Source organism: Neofelis nebulosa, chromosome 2, assembly GCF_028018385.1.
Source record: "Neofelis nebulosa isolate mNeoNeb1 chromosome 2, mNeoNeb1.pri, whole genome shotgun sequence".
Classification (NCBI taxonomy): Eukaryota; Metazoa; Chordata; class Mammalia; order Carnivora; family Felidae; genus Neofelis; species Neofelis nebulosa.
The window spans coordinates 144,814,492-144,826,515 of record NC_080783.1 but is presented as its reverse complement, the minus strand read 5'-3'; the positions used below and the strand labels follow the sequence as shown (position 1 = coordinate 144,826,515).

Below are 12,024 nucleotides of genomic sequence, written 5' to 3'. Positions count from 1 at the left end.
TCATCTTTCTAATATAGGTAGTATAAAGCAGCTCTTCAATCACTATGTTCAATGAAAGAACCATAAGATATTTGGTCATTTTCAAACAGTGATGCATAGCAAGACCATTCTAATCTACAATACATATACTAAAATTTATACGTGTGCAATATTTCAAAACTATAAGTATAGCAATAACTGTACTTCTATCTAAATTGTATTTAGAATTTAACTATTTTGCCTCATAGATAGAAAAGAATTCCTTAATACATTTAAGGAAGAAGAGAGTGAAGTACATTTTACATTTATGATAAAAGATAAAAAGTTTACAAAAGTAAGTATGAGGTATAACCTCATTGCTTAAGAATAGGAATTAAAGTAGGAAAAGTATAATACCAACCTGGGTTCAATTCTGGTTCTGCCAAGGGCAAGTAATTCTACTATGGGTAAGTAATTTAGTATTTTAGTGGGCTGTTTTCTAGTGCTATAAGTTGAAATTCTGAATTAGAATCTAAGGTTTGTTTTATTGTACCATTCAATTATTTCCCTATTTAAAAATGTATCAGATAACAACGGAAAGAAAAAATTAAAGTAATTTTAAGAGTAAAATAAAACTTTTGTAGTGAATTAATCAGTAAAGGTGATTGTAGTAGTGGACTTTAGTGCCTTTTCTGGGCAGTGTAGTTCTGACGTACATCAGTGCAGTTCTGAAGGACAGGATCCCAGGGAGAGGAGAGTGTTACCAGTACAGGAGCAAAAGGATTGGATCAGTTGTCCTTGATTGAATCAGTTTGTTCCTGATTTTTCTCTATTTAAAGATTTAAGTATTGGAGCCATTGGAACAATGATTCAGCATCCTCAATGTTTTACGAGTTTTTTTTTTGTTTTGTTTTGTTTTGACATTGCCATTAATAATCAACCTGCTGGAAGAGTTGTCTTTGAATTTTTTTCTGATGTGTTCCCCCAAACATGGGATGAATTTCATTGTTTTTTTACAAGTGAAAAGGGGTCAGGGATATTCACTCAGGGGCCATTATAAGAGTTTTCTTTTTCACAGTATTGTCAAAGATATTATGGTTGTGACTTCATAGGTGAAGTCAGGTGGTGACTTCAGTGAAGAAAATGGAGGATATTTTGAAGACGAGAATTTCATTGTTAAACACAAGACAGAATCTCTCTTATCAGTGAAAGAAGGAAGGATACAAACGGTTCACAGTTCTTCCTAACAAAAACAGCTCCTCATTTAGATGGGTATCATGTTGTTTTGGGGGCAAATGACTTCTCTGCAAGAAGTCGTGCAAGAGAGAAAACCAGAAAACAGATGCAGTGAGCAAACCATTTGCTGAGGTAGACACTCAGTTGTGGAGGGCTAATTCCCAAACTAAAGAAAGAAAAAAATGCATAAATCCTCCTCCTCCTCCCTCCCCATCCAGTGACTCATATAGCTCAAGAGATTCTCAGTCCTATTCTGATTCTAAAAGTGCTTCTGAAAAGAAATTTTAAAATTTCTCTTAAATTTTCTTTAAAAAAAAAAAAGAAAATAAACGTAGGAAAAATGCCCCCCCCCACACACAATAGAAAGAAAAGAAAATCACATCTAGTGAAAGTGAGGCTGAAAATCTTAAAGCATAACACAAGTGTATTGTTTATCCAGAAGAGTTCCCTCCTATGCCTGAAAATTGATTCTTAATTAGAAAAAGTGCTCCCAGAGCTGATGGCAAAGAAAACAGAGAGGGGAGAGAGAGAGAGAGAGAGAGAGAGAGAGAGAGAGAGAGAGAGATTGATTGATCTACCTAACTTCCAGCCTACTTCACAGCAGAGGAGACTTTCAGTTACTAGGTCTGGCAATAAAATTAAAGAAATAGAACAACAACATTATCAAACTCCTTCCAGATCCAGTTCAAGGGATCGTTTCAGATGTAGTGAGACTACTTCACAGTGGAGGCACGAGATTCAGAAAGCTCAAAGAATGAGGGTATCCAATGGTGAAAGATGAATCAAAGGAGCTTAAGAATGAGTTAGCTAAAACTGAAACAAAAGAAAATCAAAGAAGCCCAGTTGGAGTAAAAGAGAAAAATATAACTGACCATAGGCATGTGTCCAAGAGTCCAAACAAAAAGAGGAAAAGAAAGTTTAAGACCATAAATCTAACAGCAACGAGAGAGACATCCGAAGAAATTCAGAAAAAAAGATAATATAATAAAAACAAGGTGAAAAAGGGGCCAAATCTAAAAGAGGCAATAAGAGCAAACAGAAATCAGAGTTAAGAAAAGCATAATACAAAAAAAGAAAAAAAAAACATAATACAAAGTATAATGGACATGAAGAAAAGAATATGGGGTCAAGGAGTAAAGGAAGGGATCATGAGACTGTTAAAGAAAAGTCAAAGTCTAAAGGAAAAGATCAGGAAAGGGGTAAAATTAAAGAGAAGTTTAAATAGAAATCAAAGAGCAAGTGAGCATGATCATAATAAAAGTGAGACAAATAACAGATGCACATAGTCTAGAAGGGAACGTGATACAACCAAAGGCAAACAGTTACATGGTCATCACTCATCAACAGTTACTCCTCTGTCCTCACTCCTCCTGGGGCCTCAGCCCTCCTCCTAGTACCTCACTCTCATCAGGAAGGAATTGGGCTCCAACAAACACATAGGAGACAGGGTGCCCAGCAGGATTCTAAAAAAGAAAAGAAAGAGCTTTTCTTCTTTTTCCATAGTTGAGGTGAGGCTGAAATACAATAAAATGGTCCCATTTTTTCAACAAAAATTAATTCTACCAGCTACAAGAAGACTGTAAACCAGATGCCACTTCTTAATAGTTTAAGAAACATGTGACCTGGAGAATCAACTCAATTTTGTCACCCACAAGGTGAGGTTCTTTTATCTGACCCCAGTATCAAAGGGATATTATGAGAAACATTTATACGGTATCTTTAAAGTGCTTGTGGTTGTCAGAGAAGAAAGTGGTGTACAGGGTAAAACTACAAAATAAAGCATCCCCAAAGGAAAACCAGTTACAATGGTAGAATGAGAGAAAGAAGCATAGGGCTGGAGTGGAAGGGTACAATCTAGAAGCCCTGATAGAACTAGCAGCAGAAGCAAGGAGTCCCACAGATACAGAGAACAGGGTACAAGAGGGGAAGGTCATAAAGCAGAGAAAAGTAACATCAAGAAAAAAAGAAGGAGGAGAGATTTATGGAACTCAGAGAGAGAAGAAAATCAAAGCAGAAACAACAAAAAATACAGAAACCAAGAAAGTTCACACTGGAAAGAAAATGCTGAAGGTCAGAAAAGAATGTATCTTTTTTTTTTTTTTAATATTTATTTATTTTTGAGAGAGAGGGAAAGTGAGAGAGCGAGAATCCGAAGCAAGCTTCAGCCTCCTAGCTGTCAGCACAGAGCCCAACACAGGGCTCAGACCCACAAACAGAACCATGAGATCATGGCCTGAACCGAAGTCTCACTCTCAACCTACTGAGCCACCCAGGTGCCCTGAAAAGAATCTACTCTTAAAAACATCCTAACAGCCCAAATAATAACAGGGGGGAAAGGCTGATAGAGATCAAAGTCATTCTTAAAATGAGAACAAAGTAGGACAAAGAATTAAAGTTCTTCACATTGAAAAATAAGGAGCATGCAAAGTCCATATCCTCAGTGGAAAAGGAAAACCAAAAATCAAAGGGTTAACAAAATGACCACGTACATGATAAAAATTAAAACTTTGACCATAAAAAAGTTGACTATGAGTCCAGCTCTAGAACACTTGAAGACAATAGTGGATGAGTGAGTTGTGGAAAGTTCGTTTCCATTTTGTCTCAAATTTTAAGTTGTAGAGTCTTGCTGATAAATCTTTTTGTTGTCTTCCTCTTTTCATTGTTTTTGGTTTATGTTTGTCCTTTTTTTTTTAATGTGGACTTCATCTGAGTTGATCTTTTGATAAATTGCAACCTGAATAATTTGTACTGCTAATATTTTAATAAACGAAATGAGAAAAAATATTGTAGTAAAATTCATTTAAATTTCAAATTTTTTAAAAATTTCTAAATGGTAAAAGGTTTACATTTCCAAACTGATCAATACAGAAACAAACCCCAGAATAATGACTTTATTGTGTGTGTACTTTCTAAAGGATTGAAGCCACCTACTGTCATAAGGATGTGCTTCAATGGGCAAAATGCTAATATCAGCTGAATTTTCATTCCTTTTTTGATAAAAAAAAATTATAGTTACAACATATATGAGTGCAGGTTTATGCACATTTTTCTAAATCTTTCAGAATAGTATGGGGTTTGGGTTTTTTTTGTTTGTTTGTTTCATTCTGTTTTGCTGAAATATGTAAGAAGTTTTAAGGCATATGTTAGTTTAGGGAAAGGTTTCTGAACTGAAATGTGAAAATAAGCAAGACAAAGATTGCTCTTTTGAATTATCGGCTTTTATTATGTTAATTAAAACAAAACTCTATAGAGCATCTAAGTGCCTCTCAAGCTACATAAAAAAAAAATACCCAGTTGATGCATGGGAATTATAAAGATAATTTACACAGTTGGTGAAGAAAACAACCTATACTGAAAGGCAATTAAACAAGAGTGATATCACCATATTACATTTAAAATAGGAAATATATGTGCAGAAAACCAACTAATCATCATTACTCTTCTAGTTGTCTTCTGGAATGGATTCTCTTAAAATTCTGATATTGCCTCCTTTCCTTTCCTTTCCACCTTAAATAAGTGCTTCTCACAATGCAACGTGCATGTAACCAACCCAGGATCTTGTTAAAATGCAGATTCTGGTTCAGTAGTTCTGGAGTGAGGCCTGAGAACTTCTAACTCCAGCTCCAAAGAGTTTCTCCTATTACTGGTCTTTGGATCAGACGTCGAGTGGCAAGGCCTTTAACTACTGGCAGCCAGGAAGTGACAAGCTAAAGGATAAGAAGTGCCAGCATTTTCCTTTCTTTTTGTTTTGTTTGTTCCACTAACCAAAACCCACGTTGAAATTCTTAGACTATTTACATAATAAACTTAGTAAACTTAGTTTAGTTTACTTCTCTTTGCCCTAACTTTCTCCTCACTGGTATCTTCTCTAGTCCCACAAAAGTAGAAGTTCTTAAATTAAAAAAGATTTTTTTTAATGTTTATTTTTCAGAGAGAGAGAGAGAGAGAGGCAGAGTGTGAGCAGGGGAGATACAGACAGAGACAGAGACACAGCATCTGAAGCAGGCTCCGGGCTCTGAGCCGTTAGCACAGAGCCCCACGCGGGGCTTGAACTCACACTGAGCCAAAGTCAGACACTCAACCGACTGAGCCACCCAGGCACCCCAAGAGGTTCTTTATATCGACACCTGTTCCGATGTAAGATGCCACAGGTGTTATCCATATAACCCCTAGGCTACAGGTCCTCAAGGAGTAGCTCCCTAACTATCCTTGATGAGAGTGTTTTCTAGAAATGGGGTCAAAGTAAAGAGACACTTTGTGTGACCCTACTAAGGAGTAAACTGTGAATAATTTAGCAATCATTTCTATCTGGTTTTGGAATGCATTATAATAGAATTTGAAGATTTATTTTTTAATGTGTATTTATTTAGAGAGAATTGCACGTGTGCACATGATCTGGGGGGACCAGAGAGAGAGGAGAGCAAGAATTCCAAGCAGGTTCCATGCTGTCAGTATGGAACATTTTGTGGGACTCGATCTCACAAATCATGAGATCATGACCTGAACCGAAATCAGATGCTTGACCAACTGAGTCACCCAGGTGCCCCAGAAGATTTATTTTCTAATTACATTTTACTTAAGGTAATACTAAAATAGATATATATGCTCTGACCATAAAACAACTAAGAATGCTGGTGAGGAGGGGACAGAGATAGAGCAATCTACCTGAAAGCATGAGGAAGTGTACATAGGAGGGAGGTCCAAGAGAAAATTTCTATGGATGATTCATCTATGGAAAGTCAAAGAGTTCATTTGTCAAGTCCTATGCAACTTACTGCAATTCAAATATGACAAATGAATGCAGATTTTCCTTGACTTACACTTACGATAAGGTTATATCCTGATGAACCCATTATAAGTAGAAAACACCATTAAGTCAAAAATGCATTTGGGGTGCCTGGGTGGCTCAGTCAGTTAAGTGTTGACTCTGATTTTGGCTCAGGTCATGATCTCACGGTTCATGGGTTCGAGCCCTGCACTGGAGCTCCACTGATAGCGTGGAGCCTGCTTGCGATTCTGTCTCTCCCTCTCTCTCTGTCCCTCCCCCGCTCACACTCTGTCTCTCTCTCTCTCTATCTCTCAAAAAAATAAATAAAACATTTTTATGCGCGCGTGCATGAGTGGGGGAGGGGCAAAAAGAGAGGGAGACACAGAATCTGAAGCAGGCTCCAGGCTCTGAGCTGTCAGTACAGCTGTCAGTGGGGCTCGAACTCATGAACCATGAAATCCTGACCTGAGCTGAAGTTGGATGCTTAACTGACCGAGGCACCCAGGCACCCCAATAAAACATCTTTTAAAAAACATTTAATACACCAAACATACTGAGCATCATTGCTTAGCCTAGCCTGTCTTAAACATGCTCAGAACAATTATATTAGCCTACAGTTGCACAAAATCATCTCACACAAAGCCTATCTCATAACAGAGTGTTGAATATTTCATGTACTTTATTGAATACTGTACTGAAAGTAAAACAGTTTGGTTGCATGGGTACAAAATGGTTTGTCAGTGTATGGTTGTCTATCCTCATGGTCCTGTGGCTGACTGGGAGCTGCAGCTCCTTGCTCCTGCCCAACCTTGCCACAGAGTATCCTATGCATATCACCAGCCTGGGAAAAGATCAAAATTCACAGACCAAGTATGGTTTCTATTGAATGCATATCATTTTCACACCATCATAAAGTTAAAAAACTATGAGTCCAGACAGAAGTTGGGGACAGTCTGTTTGTATTATTTCACCCCTTCCCCATGGGCTATTTAAAGTACTGCTCAGTAGGGGCGCCTGGGTGGCTCAGTCAGTTAAGTGTCCGACTTTGGCTCAGGTCATGGTCTCATGGCTTGTGGGCTGCTTCAGGCTCTGTGCTGACAGCTCAGAGCCTGGAGCCTGCTTTGGATTCTGTGTCTCCCTCTCTTTCTGCCCTTGGCCCACTTGCACTCTCTCTCCTTCAAAAATAAATAAACTTTGAAAAATAATAATAATAAAATAAAGTACTGCTAAGGATATTTTTTAAGTATGAACAACTACCACTTACTAAGAACATATTATGCATCAGTCCCTAAACTAAAAGCGTCCTACGCAGTGGCTTATTAAATTCTTGTTTCATACCTATGAGGTAGGAGCCATTATGCCAACACTGTGAGAAAAATACAGCCTGTTAAGGACTTTTTTAACTGAAAAAAAAAAGATGAAAAAATTGAATCCAACAAAGATTTTTGTGTAAAGCTCTGTTGTGTGGTTCATCGAAATGTATTTAAACCTTACGCTACAAAATGGAAACTGTAGGGTTATTCACTCATGGAAAGAATACCCAGTGACTAGACTCCTTTAAGAGATCAGTCTACTTCTTAAGAACTACTACATTTAACTTTCCAGGTAAACACTTACACAAAATAAGGCATGTCTATGATAAAGCTGTTAATTTGCTATTTGTTTTACTTATGAAGTGAACCTACCCATGTGTTTCCAAAATTGGCTTGATAATAAAGAACAACCTGAAGTCTTGTTAAAACTATAGAATTCCCAGTCCCTTTCACCTGGCAATTCTGAAACAGGTAAGGTCTAGGAATTTTTATATTTAATATATTATCCATATGTTTCTTATGATCAGGCAAGTTTGGGAAACATTTGTCTGCTGAATAAAGCTCAGGTTTCTTAGCATTTAAAGTCTTCCACAGTCTGGCCTTAAGATACATTTCAAACACCTCCTACAACACTAACCTATGTTTAATATTATCTATTCATTATTCCCCAAATAGATATTTTCCTCCCTAGGAGCTTTGCTCAAGCTGTTTCCTCTGCCAGAAGGTTCTTCTCTCATGTGTTTGTTCATCAAGATCATTTTCATCTTTTAAAGCTCAGCTCAAATTTTAACTCCTGTATAGGGGCGCCTGAGTGGCTCAGTTGGTGGAGCTTCCGACTTCGGCTCAGGTTATGATCTCACGGTCTGTGAGTTCGAGCCCCGTGTCAGGCTCTGTGCTGACAGCTCAGAGCCTGGAGCCTGCTTCGGATTCTGTGTCTCCCTCTCTCTCTGCCCCTCCCCTGCTCATGCTCTGTCTCTCTCTCTGTCAAAAATAAATAAACATTAAAAAAAATTAAAAAAAAATTTAACTCCTGTATAAAGGCTTCCCCGACTCTATGGTCAGGATTATGTTCTCTCTCCTATGAACTCCCAGAGCTCTTTAAACCTCTATTGCAGTGTTTCTCAAGGTGCAATCCTTGGACCAGCAACATCAGCATTTATTTGGGCATTTGTTAGAAATGCACATTCTCAGGTCCCAGCCCAGACTTACTGAGTCAGAAACTCTGCGTATGGTTCCCTGCATTCTGTTTCCAAACAAGCCCTCTAGATGACTGCAATGTACCCTGAAGCTTGAGAACCACTGCTCTAATGTATTCTGTATTTTATTATTGCACTACTATATGTCTTAGTTTCTCTCCCAGAATGTAAAGTAGGCTCCATGAGAGCAAAAACAGTATTTTCATCATTTGCTTCCTTTGCAGTATCAAGCAGAGTGCTTTTGCTTAGCAGATCATAATAAGCCTTGTTGAATTAAATTGCTATTTCTTTAGTGTCACAGTCTATGTATGCAAGATGAGCAGATTGCAGTGCACCAATTTTTCATTTTAATGGTGTTTAATAACCTTTAAAGGTTGTAGCATGATTGATTCAGATGCAGAAACATGCCAATTGTAAAGATGACTAAAATAAAGGAACTGGTTGCTCTTATTTTTCAACATGGTAATAAAGCTTCTTAGTTTTGTTTTAAGCTTTTTCTCTATGCTTAATATATGATGCCTCATAAATGTTTACCAATGATAATAACAACAATCTCATCTGGAAGTTTCTCTTCTCTACTTTTCTCATCTCTAAGGCTTTTATGCTTAAAGAAAAATTCCTAAAATTTCTTTTATTTATTTATTTATTTATTTATTTATTTATTTATTTGAGAGAGAGTGAGAGTGAGCGAGCTTGAGAGGGGGAGGGGCAGAGAGAGAGAGAGAGAGAGAGAGAGAGGGAATCCTAAGCAGGTTCTGTGCTGTCAGTGCAGAGCACAATGTAGAGCTTGAACTCATTAACTGTGAGGTCATGATTTGAGCTGAAATCAAGAGTCGGACACTTAACCAACTAAACCACTCAGATGCCCCTAAATTCCTAAAATTTCTTAAGTGGACTTCAACTTCACCTGTATCTATAAATAAATAGAATAAAAAACACTTCTTAGACTGCCTATACACTACTTATCAATAAATATCAATAAATTTGAGAGAAAATTCATGGGAAAATAACATGAAATAGTGTTTGCTAAAGGTCAACGTAACAAAGTTTTAGGATTCACCATACTGGAAAACAAGCTAAAGGAAAACAATCTATGTTGATTAATGTTTCATTTATTATTATTTGAAGTTATATAACAACAGGTTCAGACAGCCACAGATTCTTAAAAATATTTAGTAAAACAAAACAGTATTGGTGAATAACCCATACAATAAACAGATTCAGTAACCTAGCATCATTTCTTTTCATAGACTACCTTTCTTCTTGTTGAGAAAATTAAGAATAATTTTTTTTTGTTTTTTGTTTTTGAAGAACAATTTTTTAATTAGTTCCTGTCAAAATCCAATCAAGATGTATTTAATAACCAAATAATTGCTAAGAGCAACTTAATTTTCAGCTTACTGAAACAAACCCACTGTGAGAGTGCTTTTCATGAAGTTACAATAGGAAAATGAATCTGTCCAAATATTTTGTTGCAAATCAGTCAACAGAACTGATCAAATCCAAGAGAAAAAAAAATTGAACAATTATGAACTACCTTTAAAAAATAAAATGCTTGCTTTATAACTGGATGTCTTTATACTTTGTCTTATTAATATAAGATAAAATTTTTTGGTTTGTTTTAGAAAATACCATCAAATATTCCCAGAAAAGACTTTATTTCCTCAGCTTCATCATCGGGATGATACCTACTGGGGGGAAAAGCAAATATAGAAATATATATAGATTGCTGAGAGGTAATATATCAAATGAACTTCAATATGCATAACCTTAAGAAGTCTGTTGGGGGGAAATCAGATTTCATAAACTGTGAGAAGTAGGGATCAAACATCTTAGGTATTTCTTTAAGCATTTAAAAAAGTAATATTTAATCAATATGTGAACAAGTCTGTAAACCTTGACTATTAAAGAGAGATAGAGAAATTGCTATAGTTAGCCATAGAAGTGACCAGTCATGGGGGCACTAATTTGACTTAATATGACTTTTCATCGAACCTGTACAATCGTGAAAAAGCTCCATGGCTAAAATACAACTTGAACTTTTGAAAAACTAGCAAATCTCATTTGGATTTTAGTAATTTTACAGTTTACATTATCAACATGTTGTGTTCAAATCCTTAAAAAAAAAAGTTTAGCAACAAAATATATTTTAATTAAAAGTATCAAACATATATTCTCAAAAACTGACATACTTAAAATTATGAATTGTCTTAAGGGTTTAGGTCACCAGGGGTATAACTTTTCAATGTCTTTAAGTAAATAAAATGTTTAGGTTATCTTTAAAATGAATCAAGGAAAAAGGAATGCTGAATTTCTTCACAGAAAGTTTTTATTGGTATAGTCTTGAAAGACTTTAAAGAATTCTTACCTGAAATCAATTTCCTTTTTACATTCATTGTTGCTAATAAAGAAATCCACTTTCTCAATAAAATGTGAAGAATTTGGTATTTTTTTAGAGTGAGTAAAGCACAGCTTTTCAATCTCTGGTGACAGACTCTGCTGTTTTCTTTCTTGTAAACAGACCTATATTTTGAGGAAAACAGAAAAAAAGGCAATCACTGAAAGTTTAACTCTTCAGGCAGAATTTAAAAGAAAAACAATGAAGTGCTTCTTACAATATCTGCATTTCCAGCTTGTGGAGGCAATTTTGTCATGGAGGATGCATCAAACTTGAACACAGGAGAATCTGATAAATAAATATCTGGCTTCTCATGTGATGAAACAACACTAAAAATCAAAATTAATTATTTGTAAAATATGGGAATAAGAGAAACAAACCATCTTAATTAGATCAATAGTGATTCTTTGGGGAAGATGATTATAGTCTTTCATATTTATTACAAAAAAAAAAGATGCTGTTTCTTAGACTCATGGAAAATCTGGTGTTATCTCCTTTCCTTTAGACAAAATAACACTTTATACATATTTTTTTAATTTTTTTTTTTTTTTTTTTTTTTTTGAGAAAGAGGAAGAGTGTGAGCACAAGCAGGGGAGGGGCAGAGGGAGAGGGAGAGAGAGAATCTTAAGCAGGTTCCATGCTCAGGGCAGGGCTGGACGGAAGGCTTGATCTCACGACTATGAAATCATGACCTGAGCAGAAATCAAGAGTTGGACGCTTAACTGACTGAGCCATCTAGGTGTCCCCCAATCTATATATATTTCAAATTAGATAAAAATACTATTTTTAAAAGGCTACAGAAGTAATCAGTCAGTAATTTTCCTTAAAATTGGGTCTCATGCTTAATTTTCTATTACCTAGCAGTCTGTAAATCTTTTCTAAATCTCACCTGGCTCAACTTTTAATCTCCTTTCCCTGCTCTGGTCTCACTGTAGATAGACACCTTTATTTATCTTCCAATCTAAAACTACACTAGGATTCACCTTCAATCTTCTGTATTAAATTTATTCATTAAAAAACATTTATTATTCACTACCATATGCTAGATATTGTACTAGGAGCTAGGTATGAAGAGGTAAACAAATCCTGAGGGAGTTATCATCTAGTAGAAGAGCAGACAATGAGTAAACAATAAATACACATAATTATAGATCC

The 12,024-nt window shown here is 36.0% G+C and overlaps 1 protein-coding gene and 1 pseudogene across 3 annotated transcripts in view; one reads left to right on the top strand and one right to left on the bottom strand.

The window, feature by feature from the left end:
- The first annotated feature begins 1,693 nt into the window (after positions 1 to 1,693).
- On the top strand, positions 1,694 to 2,549 carry LOC131491070 (peptidyl-prolyl cis-trans isomerase G-like; annotated as a pseudogene).
- Positions 1,819 to 12,024, bottom strand: part of HFM1 (helicase for meiosis 1) — a 96,970-nt gene continuing 86,764 nt past the window's right edge. For 2 of the 3 annotated variants that reach the window (XR_009257957.1, XR_009257955.1), the window contains 3 exons: positions 11,087 to 11,198; positions 10,840 to 10,994; positions 9,564 to 10,159 (listed from right to left, as the gene is read on the bottom strand). Coding sequence is in view for 1 of the 3 variants with exons in the window: in XM_058716610.1 (XP_058572593.1) it covers positions 2,556 to 2,657; positions 6,641 to 6,803; positions 10,840 to 10,994; positions 11,087 to 11,198 (532 nt within the window). In the remaining 2 variants the exon portion in view is untranslated. Of the gene's footprint in view, positions 2,658 to 6,640; positions 6,804 to 9,563; positions 10,160 to 10,839; positions 10,995 to 11,086; positions 11,199 to 12,024 lie in introns of those variants that run through there. The other variant, XM_058716610.1, reaches the window with a different exon arrangement.